This window comes from Helianthus annuus, chromosome 9, assembly GCF_002127325.2.
Source record: "Helianthus annuus cultivar XRQ/B chromosome 9, HanXRQr2.0-SUNRISE, whole genome shotgun sequence".
Taxonomy (NCBI): domain Eukaryota; kingdom Viridiplantae; phylum Streptophyta; class Magnoliopsida; order Asterales; family Asteraceae; genus Helianthus; species Helianthus annuus.
Genome location: NC_035441.2, coordinates 35,126,484 through 35,143,793, shown reverse-complemented (window position 1 = coordinate 35,143,793; position 17,310 = coordinate 35,126,484). Strand labels below are relative to the sequence as shown.

At 37.9% G+C, this 17,310-nt stretch overlaps 1 protein-coding gene and 1 non-coding gene across 2 annotated transcripts in view; both read left to right on the top strand.

The window, feature by feature from the left end:
- LOC110908489 (probable L-type lectin-domain containing receptor kinase II.1) overlaps positions 1-17,310 on the top strand; it is a 41,341-nt gene that overhangs the window by 10,954 nt on the left and 13,077 nt on the right. Inside the window, exons 2-6 of the mRNA XM_022153435.2 lie at positions 5,760-5,882; positions 6,187-6,344; positions 7,052-7,262; positions 7,365-7,602; positions 7,681-7,831. Coding sequence (XP_022009127.2) covers positions 5,760-5,882; positions 6,187-6,344; positions 7,052-7,262; positions 7,365-7,602; positions 7,681-7,831 — 881 coding nt within the window. The remainder of the gene's footprint in view (positions 1-5,759; positions 5,883-6,186; positions 6,345-7,051; positions 7,263-7,364; positions 7,603-7,680; positions 7,832-17,310) is intronic.
- On the top strand, positions 14,186-14,292 carry LOC118482466. Its single transcript, XR_004868501.1, has one exon. It is a non-coding gene; the product is annotated as a small nucleolar RNA R71 (small nucleolar RNA).

Below are 17,310 nucleotides of genomic sequence, written 5' to 3'. Positions count from 1 at the left end.
CAAACATCTTCCCACATCTTAAAACCATACTCCTGAATCCTCACCATCAGCTCATTTAACTCAGAAACTGCTTGCCCGTTGAGCCCTGACTTCCAACTGCAGAGAAAATCTACCAAGGACTCATTATCAACGAAGCATCTCTCCGCAACTCGACACCCTTTCTTACCCTCCAACTGTAACAGATTTGTGAAAGATTCCTTTAACAGACGTTCACTTAGCCAAATATCATGCCAAAATCGAGTCTTTGACCCACTTCCCACCTCGCTTTTAAATGCAGCCTCCAGATTAAACCTGGAACTCACCATACAATTACTAAGCTTGGCTATGGTATAGCACACTCCATTTAAGGCTTTATTTTGAGGAATGGCTGGCCACAACCTAGGAGTATAGTGTATAGCCTCAATAAATTTTCTCTAGAGAGCGTCTTATTCAGTCTTGAACATCCACTAACATCTCTAGAGCAAAGCAAGATTAGACACCTTTAAAGGGCATAATCCAAGACCACCCATCTTTTACCCCGTACTGATGCGTTCCCACGCAACCCAACTTGTTTTCACCATGCCGTTACCTCCCCCCCTAAAAATTACCTTCTCCAAGTTTCCAACATGTCAATCACTTTCGTAGGAGCTTTGTAGAGAGCAAAATAAAACAGATTTAGTTAACGGCAAACGACCCCCCATAGATAAAGAATTTGCTTTCCAATTAGCAAGCCTATTGGAAAACACCTCAACTACGGGTTGCCAATTCGGGATACGGTTCATATTGGCCCCAACCTTCATCCCAAGTACATCAAAGGAATGAAACCCGGCCTACATTTTAGAATGCTCACCATACTCATAAGCTCCCCTTCCGAGACTCAAATGCCAAATAAGGAATCCGCCATGTTTATCTTAAGATTCGAAAAGAGGTTAAAACATCTCAACAAACAAGCCACATTTTTAATATCGTTCGCCATCCAATCCCCCACTATCAAAGCACCATCTGCAAACAAAAGGTGTGAGATGTTGGGGCCATCGTTTGGAGATCTAAACCCATTCAAAAGGATAACGAAACAAGCATTCTTCACCATTATCGAAAAAGCCTCCATAGCAAGGATAAAAAGGAACGAAGAGATAGGGTCTCCTTGGTGAATATCCCTAGAGCAATTTAACTTGAATGTATGTGATCCATTAACTAGTATGGAGGACCTTGCCGAAGATACAACTCCAAGAATCCATCTTCTCCACTTATTGGGAAAGTTCATTTTACCCATAACCACATCGAGAAAGTTCCAACTAAGATGGTCATAGGCTTTCAAAATCAATCTTAAAAAGGAGACCTTTTTGCTTTTACTTTGTAAGCCAAGAAATTATTTCATTAGTGATGAGGCCTATCCAATATTGACCTCCCACTAGTAAACGACGATTGAGACTCCGAGGCCACCAAGTTAATCAACATACAAAGTCTTAAAGCAAGCACCTTGGAAACCACTTTTGATATAACCCCAGTTAGGTTAATTGGTCTAAAATCATGGAGACCTGAAGGGTCCCTAATCTTAGGAACCAAAGATATAAACGAAGCACAACATCTTTGATGAAGGGTCTCCGACTCGTAGAAAGAGTCCAAGAGCCTCAAAAAATCACCTTCAAATAAATGCAAGAATTGCTTTAGGAAGTTGAAGTTATACATGTCCGGCCCGGCGCCTTATTACCACCACAACTCCACAACACGACCTTAATTTCTTCCAATGAAAATGGAGTCACCAGAAAATCCACCTCATCCGAAGAAAGGGAGGGGAGCAAGACGAAATCAAGAACCAGTCTGCTCGCCAACGGTTCCTTGACCAGTCTCGAAAGTGATAAATAACTTCTTTTTGACCTTATTGGGCCGATACACCCACCTACCATTAACCAACAGCCTATAAATGCGATTCGAAGTAGCTTTACTCTTGACCACGCGGTGGAAGAAGCTCGAATTTTCATCTCCTTTTGCTGCTCAATTCACTCTAGACTTCTGTTGAACATCCATTGTGCGTTTAAACACCATCTCCTCTTGCTCTTTCAAACATTCATGGTTGTTAGATTCCCTACTAAAAAGTGGGGAACAATGTGGAACTGATACAAACGAAATGGGGAACTGATACAAACGAACTCCGATTGAACTCATTCCAACGGCGTTGGAACCGACTCGTTGAACCCTAACTAGGATCTCTTAACCATAAACCCTAAATTTTAACTAGTAAACCATAAAGCTAAACCCCTAAGCTAAATGCTAAAAGCTAAACCATAAAGTTAAACCCTCAAAAAATCTTAAAAAATATAAAAAACACACAATTTTTTTAATATTTTTTTGTAAAAAACGCTACTTTTAGTATAAAAAAAAATCTTTTTAAAAAAACTAATTTTTTTTGTTAACGAAAAGTAGCAATTTTTATAAAAAAATATTTTTTTGTGTGTTTTTTGGATTTTTAGGTATTTTTGGTTATGTTAACACTGGTTCTCGCGTTTCTCGCAATAAAGGGTAGTTTCTAACGCATTCTTCTCCTATATATATAATTAGACTTAACTATCCTAATAAACTAAAATAATATAACACTAAATCTACCCAATCGTTGACTTGTTCTTGGTGTTATAAATTTGTACTTTTGTTGAACTTATTTTGTATGTTTTTATTAGCTTGTTGACTTTGAGTCGGAACTCTTGAATTGATGACATTTCGGAGTTCTAGACATTTAAATTTGAAAACTTACTAGGAAACCTTGAAAAACTGATCTGAACCAAGCTGCTCGGTTTCAACCGAAGTGAGTTCGAGCAAGTCCACGTTCAGGTCGTTTCCATACTGTTTGGTGGTGAACAACACTCGTATTAAGGTCACGAGGTGGTGGTTTAGTGTTCTTAGAGGAAGAGTTTAGGTAGAGTGTGGGGTGAGATATTTTTTGGATTTATATATAGGGTATGAAATATTTCAAAACCTTAAATATTCGTAGAACTAATATATATATATATATATATATATATATATATATATATATATATATATATATATATATATATAGGGTGGAGTTATTGTAAAAAAGAACAAAAGTGTGAGAAAGGTAAGAAAGAATCTCAACCATTAGATCTAAATTAATTGAAAAGGGTATAATTGTAAATGAATTAACAAATTCAAATATGGTAATCCTAGATTTAAGGATTTGGAGAGAGAAAATTCTTGATTTAAGGACTTATAACCGTCTATAACATCATTCATTTTAATTTTTTTTGCATCATTCACAGAATCAGAGCATGTTCATGACATGGTGTTTTTAAATAACTTCATAGTTCAATTAATGGTGTTTTTACAAATAAATATAACACCATTCAGTAAACAAAAATATAACACCATTCAGTACACAAAATAACACCATTCAGTACAAGATATAACACCATTCAGTAAACAAAAAATAACACCATTCAGAAACAAATAACACCATTCAGAAACAAATAACACCATTCAGAAACAAAAAACACCATCCAGTAAACAAAAAGTAACATCATTCAGTAAACAAAATAACACCATTCAGTAAATAAAATAACACCATTCAGTACAAGAATATAACACCATTCAGTAAATAAATATAACACCATTCAGAAAAAGAAAATAACACCATTCAGAAACAAAATAACACCATTCAGAAAAGAAAATAACACCATTAATGAAAAGAAAAAAACACCATTCAGAAAAGAAAATAAACACCATTCAGTAAAAAATATAACACCTCTGTATCATCTTCTCCACTTCCGGCACCACCACTGCCGCTCCGCCGCCGCTGTCGTGTTTCAAGGTTTTGGTAGGTGATTGAATTCAACAAAGAAAACATCTTCATCTTCATACTGATCTTCAGTCTCCAGTGATCTACAGGTGATTAATACTTCAATTCTCAATTCTCGATGTTTGATTCAACTAACTGCGATTCACAAGTTGTTCAATCGGAGTTCTGTACTTGTTGACTGTTACAAAACTTGTTGCGGAAGTTAATCTCGCTGCGGAAGTTAGTCTCGTTAACTTAGGGTTTTCGATTGATTGAATATGGAAGAAGAAAGAGAGAGAGAGAGAGAGAGAAACTGTGAGCGTATGAGAAAGAACGAAATTGCAGGGATTTGATTTACAAAATGAATATAAAAAGACATAATTGCCCCTAGATATTTCAATTCAGTCCAAATTAACAAAAATATTTTACAATTTGGTCCCTATTGATCTCAACCATTAGATCAAAAGATCTAATGGCTGAGATTCTTTCTTACCTTTCTCACACTTTGGGCCTTTTTTACAGGATCCTAACTCTCTCTCTCTCTCTCTCTCTATATATATATATATATATATATATATATATATATATATATATAAGTATCTATAGAAAACCCACTTTAATTTAGAAAACCCGGGAAACTCAAAACTCTCGATGTTTTTTTTTCTTGAAAAAATTTACACATGTTATATACATGTTTTTAAGGGTTTTGGCAAAAAAAATCAAAAAAGCGCCAAGTAGATATTTTTAGAAAAAATAAACAAGTTTTGGTGTAACACATGTTACAAATATGTCAGATGAATGTAACATGTGTTACACCAAAACTTGTTTATTTTTTAAAAAAATATCTACTCGGCGCTTTTTTGATTTTTTTTTTTTTTTTGCCCAAAACCCTTAAAAACATGTATATAACATGTGTAAATTTTTTCAAGAAAAAAAAAACATCGGGAGCTTTGAGTTTCCCGGGTTTTCTAAATTAAAGTGGGTTTGCTATACATCTTTCCCCTATATATATAGGGGGCTGCTAGAATGAGAACCACCCCGAGTAGTAAGAACCGCGAGAACTACACCCCACGGAGCGCCGTTCGCCATGATTTTTTTTTACAAGTAGATGTGTGTATTATAAACACAGCCGTAAAAAATCATGGCGAACGGCGCTCCGTGGGGTGTAGTTTTTTACACCACAAGTTTGGTGTTTTTTAATTTTTTTTCTTTTTTCTTTTTTTTTCACCAAACTTGTGGTGTAAAAAACTACACCCCACGGAGCGCCGTTCGCCATGATTTTTTACGGCTGTGTTTATAATATACACATCTACTTGTAAAAAAAAAATCATGGCGAACGGCGCTCGGTGGGGTGTAGTTCTCGCGGTTCTTACAACTCGAGGTGGTTTTCATTCTAGCGGCTTATATATATATATATATATATATATATATTATATTTTTAAATCCTTTTTGTTGTAAATTATTTTTTATATATTTGGTGGAATCCAAATCTTTATTTAATTTACACAAATAGTAGTTTTTAAAAAGGATGAAATGATAAAAATGCCCTTAAGGTACATGATCAGACTTAATAGAAAAAGTTAACACTCGTTAGTGGAAATGATGAAAATGTAAATATATTCTTTAATATTTCCTTTGTTTAAGGATAATTTCTGAAAATTGATTTAAAAATTAACGACGAAAAGTGTAATTCCCTCCAAACTATTGGTATGGCTCAATAGTTAGCACATATTTTTAGTAAAACATATCAGAAAAAGGGTAGCAATTATTGTTCATTACAACAATAGTCAAACATATCACATTTTCATGTAATTTACCCTTTAGAAAATATTATTTATTTTTCATCAAACAGATTAATAATATGCTTTGGGCGTATTAACCTTTTGATCTACCTGCTACTGTACAGACGCAAAAGTGTCATAACAAGCTGTTATCATATGCATCATCTTTTTGGCCTATATGTGAATGAACTTACATGAAAACTTTGCAGCGGAAGAAGATAACTACAGCCCCCATAAGCTATCATTGGCGATTAGTTTGTGCATAGTTGCTTCCTTTATCCTGCTACTAGGCTGCATAATTTGTTACCTGAGAAAAAGGATGATATCAAAAGGTAGATTGCCAATTTCCACCATTCACTGAAAATAAAAAAGTAAAGAAAATAATGACTCAGAAAACTTGATGGGATTGAATTTACATAATCATAATACAAAGGTTATTAAATCAATTTTTATCCTTTATATTATAGAAGTTGATATCAAATGATAACTTGTTGACCTCGATTTATCTAATCATATTTAACTTCCGCTTAAATGACGTAGAAGTACGGATCTAATCATATTTAACTTCCCCTTAAATGATGTGGAAGTATGGAACGAATGTGTGACTGACGATAATATGTTGGTTTGCTTTAATAGTGAAACAAATGATCATCATGATTAAGACGATGATGAATAGAGGCAAATCATCATATCATAATCAGCAAGTAATTAGCTTTGAAGACATAAGAGAAGCTACAAATAGCTTCTCGGAAGAAAATAAGCTTGGCGAAGGGGGGTATGGACCAGTTTACAAGGTACATAATAAATATTTTTACATGTCACTGAAAACGGCTATGGACAAGTAACATAAGTGTGTTATAAGTCGATAAAAAGTGCTTTATGTTGTTTGATGACATTTGAGAAAATCATCAAGGCTAGGGATTGATCTAAAAGGGTAAAGTGTAAATAAACATCTTGAGACCAAAATGTCATAGGAAGGGTACGCAACAGACTAGCATGCCAAGAGAAGTATGTTTGTTGCAAATCACTTAATTTCCCAGAGTATAAGGAGTTTCTCAAGAGCATAGAAATGGCTTTATATACTAGTAATGACAATAAATTTTGGAAATATCATGAAAGAAGCGGTATTCTGAGTGTGTTATACATATCTGCTCATGTTCACAGAACAATTGGCATATATTCATACTCATGTATCAATTTTTAAGCACCTCAATCCGAAACATTTTCATTCTATACAAAAATGATAATACATATATGCGAATCTATATTCAATATGGTGTCACTTATCACATCAGTTTAAGTTATCGGAAAAAGCTTGTTACATGAGTAATAAATGTAGATACACAACAATGTTTCATAAAATTCTCTAAACTTTATAGATTAACCAATATAGGTCATGGGTATATCTTGGTTTTGATATTAACTTTTGCATGGTAAAATGTTTGACCTTATGGCTACGATTCACAATTTAAGCTTGTGGATCACAATTGTGAATCACTAGGGAAAATTATCAAATGGACAAGAAATTGCAGTAAAAAGACTTTCACATAGTTCTAAACAAGGAATGGAGGAGTTCAAGAATGAGGTTACTTTTGCAACCAAACTACAACATGTGAATCTAATAAAACTCTTGGGGTTCTGCACTGAAAGGGAAGAAAAGATGTTGATCTATGAATACATGCCAAATAAAAGCTTGGACTTCTACATCTTCGGTAAGAAATCCTCCATATTGTTGATCTTAAATCTATTATATGAACCCACATCTTGGGTTACTGCAATTGAATTTTACTAATGATATAAAACTATTTGTGTAGATCCACAAAGAAGGTTGATGTTGAACTGGGAGAAATGGGTTGAAATAATTGAAGGGATAATCCAAGGACTTTTATATCTCCAAGAATACTCACGACTAACAATACTTCACAGAGACTTGAAAGCAAGCAACATTTTACTTGATGCTAATATAAAGCCCAAAATATCAGATTTTGGTATCGCAAAAAGCTTTGAGAGCAATGAAATTGAAGCAAGTACTGACCGGATTGTTGGAACCTAGTAAGTATGCTCATAAGTTGGGATTATTTGATTATTATTCTTTAGACACTTTCTAAGTATTTCATTGGTGCATTGCAGTGGATGTGTTCCTCCGGAGTATATAAAACAAGGTTTATACTCTCGAAAATATGATGTTTATAGCTTTGGGGTTCTCCTTCTGCAAATCATAAGTGGGAAGAAGAACTATAGCGTCTATGGACCACATCAAAACCTAAATCTCCTAGAATATGTAAGTTTCCTTCTCTTATCTTTTTTCTTTTATATACTGCAGAATAAGTATAATCTCTTAGATTTGTTGGTTAATAGGCTTTTGCCGTTGGTAATTTCACTTACCAATGGAAAAAGGTTGCGAGTTAATTTTGTTTTTCTAAACACATTACTAATGGACTTCATTACTTCAATTGATATTTAGCCCTAAAAATATGTTGATGACTAAAAGTGTTCATTAATACCCACGTCTATATAGTTAGTTGGTATATATAAAATACTGATTTTAAAGATTGTGTTAGAAGACATATTTGTTACATCTTGAGCAAGAACTTCCATTGTTCTACGAAGGCATAGAGATTTAGTGAAAATAGACACATTCCATCGATTTATCAATTACCACTTATAAAGAATTACAACATAACTGGGAGAAAATCATGCAGATAAGGAAGGAAATTATAGTAAAGTTACAATAATCAATGGGAAGTCACATTAGTCTTTGATTAGAGTTGCTAAGGATTCCCATCCGTGAAACGCCCCTACAAGAGAAGTATAAAGAACAACTTCTGAGTGAGCGGTAGAGTAAGAACGTTTGCCAGCTGATCAACCGAGATGATATGAAAAACCTTGGATGATCAATTTGAAACCCATTCTTGAACAAAGTGGTAATCAAGCCTTGGGTGATCAATTTGAAACCCATTCTTGAACAAAGTTGTAATCAAGAGCAAAATGTTTCATTCTTGAATTGTGTATGGGATTGGCGCAAAGGTAGGTAGCCCAGTATTCTTGCAAGAAAGCTTAGGAGGTTGTATTGTGATGATCTCAAGTTCATGTAAGAGGTTTTAGACCCAGCCTAGTTATGTGGTCGTGTTTGCCAAGGCTATGTAATAGGCTTTTGTTGGAGATCTAGACACTTATTTTTGTAACTAGATCGCCACAAGATAATGTCGGGTTCAAGGTGAAAAACGTAGGCATTTCTAGATCAACCCCAATCATAAATATAACCCATTTAAATTTGGAAAAAAAGCAAGAGCTCAATAGAGTGTGCCCGGTTGAGGAATAGGCAATTGTGGGTGAACACATAAATTGTGGAGAGCTTGTTAAGAACAAAGAAGATATCCGGTCATGCAAATGCCAAGTATTGAAGGGAGCCTACAAGCTTTCAATACGAAGTCCAATCTACACCTAGGGATATATCATGATGAGAAAGAATGTTGGTTGCACTGAGTGGAGTAATTACCTCTTTTGCACCACCCATATAGAATTGAGAAGGGTGATGCGTGTGTAGTGTAATATATTTTAGATGTATATTTAAGCCCCTTTTTACACTTTTAGCCAAGTTTTAAATTTATAAAACACGATATTTACTAACACTAAACACACATATGGGCAAGTGCACCCATCGTGGACGTAGTATAGTGTTGGTAAGATACCGAGGTCGTCCAATGACACAAGAGCTTTTAATACCGGTTTATCCTCAACGTCTAATCAAATCAAAAAGTGAAAAAAATGTTTTAAACTAAGAAAAATAAAAACTAACTAAATGCTGAAAAATAAAATAAAATAAAAACAGATAGACAAGATGAATCACTTGGATCCGACACGTGTATTAGTATAACCTTTGATTATTTTCGCACTTTTGCACTTGTTTAAGAGATTATCTTAGTTATTGTAGTAGGCCCCTCTTTTGAAGGCGACGTTACCCTCAACCTAGTAGTTTGAGTCAGCAAGGATACAATCCTAAAGGGTCGGATTATTGAAAGATAATGAATTAAGTTATTAATGCAAATTGTGGTAGGCCCCGCTTTTGGCGGTGACGTTACCCTCGGCTAAGTAGTCTGAGTCAGCAGGGATACAGTCCTAAATAGCCGGGTTATAGTATTAATAGTAGTTAACTTATGAGGGGGTCAAAGAGTTTGGATCCCCGCCATCCAATACCTATGGGCATTGAAGAAGATCCTACTAAATTTGACCCAGGTCCCAAGAAGGACCTCTAAACGCTGAACAAGGGCAAGACCCTTACCAAACCGTTCCCTTAACCCCCGACCAGGTAGCCAACATACCTCCATATAGACCGTGGAGATATGAATGGTGAAAATCTTTTATTTTATATAGACAGTAAAATAATGCCAAGACACCACGGACAAACGATAAGGAAAGATCACCTTCAACATAAGCAACTAGTTATTAAAGTCATTAATACAAAACCAAATAAAAAGTGCAAAAGATTAAAAATAAAAAGTATTATACTAAACACTTGTCTTCACCAAGTGATGTAAGAGACTTAGGCAAACATGGCCTTGATTGTCAAGAACTCTTACGATCAATCTTGGATCCCGAGACGACTCACACACTCTACGATGGACAATGGATGATGGTGGTGGATGATGGTGTTATGGTGGTGATGGGTGGTGGATGAAGTGTGAGAGAGGTGGTGTGCCAAGGGATGAAAGAGAATGAAGCCAAGCTCCTCTATTTATAGGCTGAACAGAAGGCTGGGCACGGCCCCGTGTCCGCTGGACACGCCCCCGTGCCCGTCTGACATTCTCTCTCTTCATTAATTGTAATTCGCAATTACAATTAATGCGCCTGCTGTACTTTCACCACGCCCGCTGGACACGGCCCCGTGGTGGGCAATGGAAGCTTCTACTGGTTTGTCTTTTCTGCTGCTTCCTGGGCACGCCCCCGTGTTCGCTGGACACGGGGCGTGTTCAGACTCTGTTTTCTCTTCTTTGCCTTGGGAGGTGCCGTTGAGGGTCCGGGCAGTCTACTTTTGCTCCTTTTCTTGTATTTATGATAGAATTAGTTGTCTTTTTGCTTCTTTTGTGATTTTGAGCTCATTTCATCCTGAAAATACAAAAGGAAGACAAAAACACTCTTTTTCCAACATTAGTACTTAAAAAGGGTTAGTTTTATGCCTTAATTGATGTGATTTATATGTTGCATTTTACACACATCGAATACCCCCACACTTGAACTTTTGCTTGTCCTCAAGCAAAACTCTTTAAATGTGGCTTACACTCCCAAATGGAATAGGTAGAAGAGAAGTTTGTAGCTTGTCCTAGAGTGTCGGGAATCCAAGGTCTTTATAAGTTTTATTTTTATTTATTTACAATCCTATTCGTTATGATTTATTTTGAACGTTTCATAAGATAAATTACTTATTTGGGCATAGCATGCCTTATTAAAATTCCATTTATATACAAGTTCACATACCTCACGGGGGATCACTCAACACTCGGCCGAAGGTGTATATTTTTAGTGAATCACTCGAGAGCCGTATGGAACTTACGCCTTCCATAGGCTTGCCAAGCAATCAATCCTCCTCCTTTTTAACTTTTTACCTTTGTAAATATCAAGAGGACCTTTTGGGGTAGAGGGTTAGGCTTGGGTTAAAGGTGGGTGGTTGGGTTAGTGGTTAGTAAAAAGGGCGAAAATCTTAAAAGCGTCGGTTTTCGTAAAATGCCTTGTCTTTAGCGACTTTTTATTTTGAAGTATTTCTCCAAACAAGCTTTTATATAGCTTTTGTTTGTTTTTGACTTCATTCATTTTTTTTTTTTGATCATAAAAAGGCGAGTTTTACGAAAAACCGAGCTTGTTACTAAAATAAAGGGTGAAAAATAAAAAAGGTTTTTGGTGGGTGAAAAGGGTTTTTGGGGTAATGAAATGAAAGGTTTAGGCTCAAAGGGGCTATCTAGGGGGATTTTGGGTAGGTGATAAAAAAAAAATAAAAATAATGGTGTTGAAAGAAAAATGGTTAGTCCTAATGCCTCCATCATTTACTTACTTGGGTTTAAGTTGGGTAGGACCGGGAATGTATCATTGTGGCAAGTTCTAGATTTGTAAGAACCAAGCGGCTATTCACACAAGAAACGAAAAATGAGCATTTAATCTAAATATGTATGTTTTTGTGCTCAATAAAGGCTCAAAACTCACTTTTGTGGGAATGGGTTTTTAATGTGATCAAGTATATATAATCGAATTTTTAACTAGACTTGTTATGCCGTTTCATAATTTTCTTATGTTGGTTCTTTGTTATCACGACGCTATCGGTTGTAAACTTGTAAAAATATAACCTTTTTAGAACTTGTTATTCCCAACTTAAACTAAGACAAGTAAATGAAAAAATGAAAAACTTTTTTGAAAAAATTTGGGGTGTTTAGCGGTTCCAATAGAGTTTTGTGTAAGGCTTGTGTTTAGGATTTGCAAAATTTCAAGGTTTTAGCATCCCCCCCACACTTAAATTACACATTGTCCTCAATGTGTCCAAAAATAATGTTTTTGGTTGATTAGAATGTGTAAAAGTAAGTTAAAAAGCAAAGATTTATGTTACTGGCATCCTGGACACGGCCCCGTGGTGACCAGACACGGCCCCATGGTCAAGTGCCAGTAACAAAAATTAGAGAATTGAAACAGAAGCCTGGACACGGGGGCGTGTCCGCTGAACATGGCCCGTGTCCAGTTACCTGAACTGGGTGTTTTCCTGCAGGGGGCTCAGCACGGGGCCGTGTTGGTTGGGCACGGCCCGTGTTGAGCCTTCTGTGATGGAGATTTTTGTCGGGTTGCTCTGTTCTTCGTGCATGGTTCCATTTTTCTCATTCCCTTTTTCATCCATTACCACCACGAGTGTGTTTTATTCTGCAAAATAAGACTAAAAGATTAAACTAAGCTAAGGATAGTTCCGCGGAATGCCTCCGTGGTGCGCCACGTTTATAAGGGTCCTTGGCTAGACCCAATGCGAGGTTATATGTTTTCTGAGTGGGATGCTTGGCGTCCCATGTTACACCGTCGGAGAGCAGCATCCAAGCTCGAATCAATAACCTTCATGTAATTGACCGGGTCGTCATCTTCTATTCTCTTCCCAACTCCGAATTTCACTTCATCATCCCCATACCTCAAGGTGAGTGTCCCGTCATTCATATCCACCACTGCCTGGGCTGTGGCAAGGAAGGGTCTCCCTAGTATAAGGGGGACCTCGGTGTCTTCCTCCATATCGAGAATGACAAAGTCAGCTGGATAAACGAATCTGCTTACCTTTACCAAGACATTCTCGATGACACCTTGTGGGAATTTGACGGATCGATCAGCGAGTTGTATGCTCATTTTGGTAGGGCTCGTCGTTCCCAAGCCGAGTCTTTTGAACATTGATGAAGGCATGAGGTTAATGCTAGCCCCTAGGTCGGCTAGGGCATTGCGAACGGGCGATTCCCCTATTGAGCATGGAATCGTGAAGCTTCCGGGATCGATTTTCTTTTGGGGAAGTTTATTGAGCACGAGGGCAAAGCATTCTTCGCCTAAATTAACTAATTGCAACTTTTCAATTTTCCTCTTATGCGTAAGGAAGTCCCTCATGAATTTAGAGTATTTGGGCATTTGGGTTAGGACTTCGATAAAAGGAATATTGACGTGCAATTGTTTTAACAGACTTTCGAATTTTGCGAATTGCTCATTTGTCTTTTGACGAATTAGCCTACCGGGGTACGGAACTCGAGGAGCCTTGGTCGGCTCTGGTGATGGAGGAGAGTTCTTCTCCTGCAGAGGTGTCGGTACTGTTTCTTCCGTTGGCGGTGGTACTTCTGCAGGTCCTACGGTACGGTTTCGTAATGTGATGAGGTGAACTTGCGCCTTTGGGTTTGTTTCGGTATTGCTAGGTAATGCGCCTTGTGGTCTCTCGGAAAAGTTTTGAGCTATTTGATTTATTTGTTTTTCTATGTTTTGAATGCTAGCTTGTTGATTCCTAAAATTAGATTCTAATTGTACAAATCTTTCCGAGTTTTTCTTATCAGTGTCAGAGACGAGGCGAGATATAGTATCTTCGAGCCTTTCTCGTCCACCTTGTTGTTGAGTGAAATTTTGTGACTCATTTCTTGATTGCTGAAAGTTTGTTCGTTGGGTTTGTTGGTTACTACTATTGCCGGGTTCCCTCCAACCAAGGTTTGGGTGGTTTCGCCATCCTTGGTTGTAAGTTCCCGTTGGGGGACCCGACGGCCTAGGTCTATTATCAATGTAGTTTACCATTTCTTGTTGATCTTCCGTTTCTTTCATGCAACTCCAATTTTCATGTGACCCACCACACCCCTCACAAGCCATAACCGAGACTGTTTTTGTCATTTCTAATTTTTTTATCTTTGAAGAAAGGGCCTCGATTTGGGCTTGTAAAGAAGTGCTTTCGTCGACCTTATGGGTGCCCGGGGCGATAGACTTATTTCCCCGGGGGGTGTGCCATTGAAAATTGGTTTGAGCAATTTCCTCAATCTGATTATATATTTCGTGTGGGCGCCGGTTACCTAAAAGTCCCCCGGAGCTAGAATCAAGTGTCTGCCTAGTGTGTGGCAACAATCCATTGTAGAAAGTGGATACTTGCAGCCATATTGCGAGGCCGTGATGGGGACACTTGCGTAATAGCTCCTTGAACCTTTCCCAAGTTTCATATAAGGATTCCCCGTCCTCTTGTGAGTATATATTAATTTCAGCCATTAATTTAGCAGCTTTAACAGGAGGGAAATACTTATATAGAAATTTTTGGGCTAGTTCATCCCAGGTGTTTACCGATCCAGCTGGGAGGGCGTTGAGCCAAGCTTTCGCTCGGTCTTTTAGTGAGAACGGAAACATACGGAGGCGGATGGCGTCGTTTGATGCTCCATTGATCCGAAAGGTATCACATATTTCTAAGAAATTAGTTATATGTAGATGGGGATCCTCGTCCGCAAGCCCGTGGAAGGTTGCGGAGTTTTGGAGCATTTGTATCAGATGCGGTCGAAGTTCGAAGTTATTGGCTTCGACATTCGGAGCATTGATAGCGGCGCCTAGATTACCTACGGTGGGTTGTAGATAATCCATAAGGGTACGTTGGTCCGCCATTGGAGGTGGATCACCCGAAACCTTCTCTTGGTTTTTGGCTTTTAACCTTTTTCTGAGAAAGCGTTCGGGTTCTTCTAGCGGTTCTTTTATGTCTTTATTGGAACTGGAGCTCATACACTATGTGAGGTTGGCGTCGGGTTCCAAGTCCTGCAATAAAAACAGAAAAGAATGTTGGTCAGAAGGTTCACCACGGCCCCGTGTTGAGCGAACACGGCCCCGTGGTCGGAGTTGCAGTGATTGTTTTCCAGATCCCAGTTACTGGAAGTTGGACACGGCCCCGTGTTGCACCGGCACGGCCCCGTGGTCAGCCTTCTGTAACTTGAAAAACAAAAACTGCCAGTAACGATGCTGAGCACGGCCCGTGTCCGACCAGGCACGGCCCCGTGCTGAGCTCTGCAGAAGCTGAAAAACTAAAAAATAATCTTAAAAAAAATAAAAAAAAAATAAAAATATGATTAGGCCGTTGATTTCTAACTTTCTTAAAATCCTTGTGTCCCCGGCAACGGCGCCAAAAACTTGATGCGTGTGTAGTGTAATATATTTTAGATGTATATTTAAGCCCCCTTTTACACTTTTAGCCAAGTTTTAAATTTATAAAACACGATATTTACTAACACTAAACACACATATGGGCAAGTGCACCCATCGTGGATGTAGTATAGTGTTGGTAAGATACCGAGGTCGTCCAAGGACACAAGAGCTTTTAATACCGGTTTATCCTCAACGTCTAATCAAATCAAAAAGTGAGAAAAATGTTTTAAACTAAGAAAAATAAAAACTAACTAAATGCTGAAAAATAAAATAAAATAAAAACGGATAGACAAGATGAATCACTTGGATCCGACACGTGTATTAGTATAACCTTTGATTATTTTCGCACTTTTGCACTTGTTTAAGAGATTATCTTAGTTATTGTAGTAGGCCCCTCTTTTGAAGGCGACGTTACCCTCAACCCAGTAGTTTGAGTCAGGAAGGATACAATCCTAAAGGGTCGGATTATTGAAAGATAATGAATTAAGTTATTAATGCAAATTGTGGTAGGCCCCGCTTTTGGCGGTGACGTTACCCTCGGCTAAGTAGTCTGAGTCAGCAGGGATACAGTCCTAAATAGCCGGGTTATAGTATTAATAGTAGTTAACTTATGAGGGGGTCAAAGAGTTTGGATCCCCGCCATCCAATACCTATGGGCATTGAAGGAGATCCTACTAAATTTGACCCAGGTCCCAAGCAGGACCTCTAAACGCTGAACAAGGGAAAGACCCTTACCAAACCGTTCCCTTAACCCCCGACCAGGTAGCCAACATACCTCCATATAGACCGTGGAGATATGAATGGTGAAAATCTTTTATTTTATATAGACAGTAAAATAATGCCAAGACACCACGGACAAACGATAAGGAAAGATCACCTTCAACATAAGCAACTAGTTATTAAAGTCATTAATACAAAACCAAATAAAAAGTGCAAAAGATTAAAAATAAAAAGTATTATACTAAACACTTGTCTTCACCAAGTGATGTAAGAGACTTAGGCAAACATGGCCTTGATTGTCAAGAACTCTTACGATCAATCTTGGATCCCGAGACGACTCATACACTCTACGATAGACAATGGATGATGGTGGTGGATGATGGTGTTATGGTGGTGATGGGTGGTGGATGAAGTGTGAGAGAGGTGGTGTGCCAAGGGATGAAAGAGAATGAAGCCAAGCTCCTCTATTTATAGGCTGAACAGAAGGCTGGGCACGGCCCCGTGTCCGCTGGACACGCCCCCGTGCCCGTCTGACATTCTCTCTCTTCATTAATTGTAATTCGCAATTACAATTAATGCGCCTGCTGTACTTTCACCACGCCCCCGTGCCCGCTGGACACGGCCCCGTGGTGGGCAATGGAAGCTTCTACTGGTTTGTCTTTTCTGCTGCTTCCTGGGCACGCCCCCGTGTTCGCTGGACACGGGGCGTGTTCAGACTCTGTTTTCTCTTCTTTGCCTTGGGAGGTGCCGTTGAGGGTCCGGGCAGTCTACTTTTGCTCCTTTTCTTGTATTTATGATAGAATTAGTTGTCTTTTTGCTTCTTTTGTGATTTTGAGCTCATTTCATCCTGAAAATACAAAAGGAAGACAAAAACACTCTTTTTCCAACATTAGTACTTAAAAAGGGTTAGTTTTATGCCTTAATTGATGTGATTTATATGTTGCATTTTACACACATCAAAGGGTAATCATGAATTTTCCATTTTCAGATAGGAAAATACCTCTAGATGTGGATATAACTTCCAGGCCAAGAAAATGAAGAAGTGGTCTAAGAGGTTTTTGTCCTTAGTGGTTAGCACAATGTCATCAACATAGACCAGGAGGTACATGTAACATGACCTTGTATATAAATAAACAGCGATGGGTTAGCTAGGAATTATTGAAGCCAAATGAGAGGAGAAATGTTGTAAGTTCACACTACCATGCACGAGGGGCTTGTTTGAGCTCGTATAATGATTTTCGCAACTTACAGATATGATGTGGATTTTGCCAGGGGTTGGACCATATTGACCTCCTTATTTAATGTTCCATGTAGGAACACATTGTTAATGTCTAGTTGATGTACATAATGACTATTTTTGAGAGAGCGTTTATTAGTATAAGATGTATA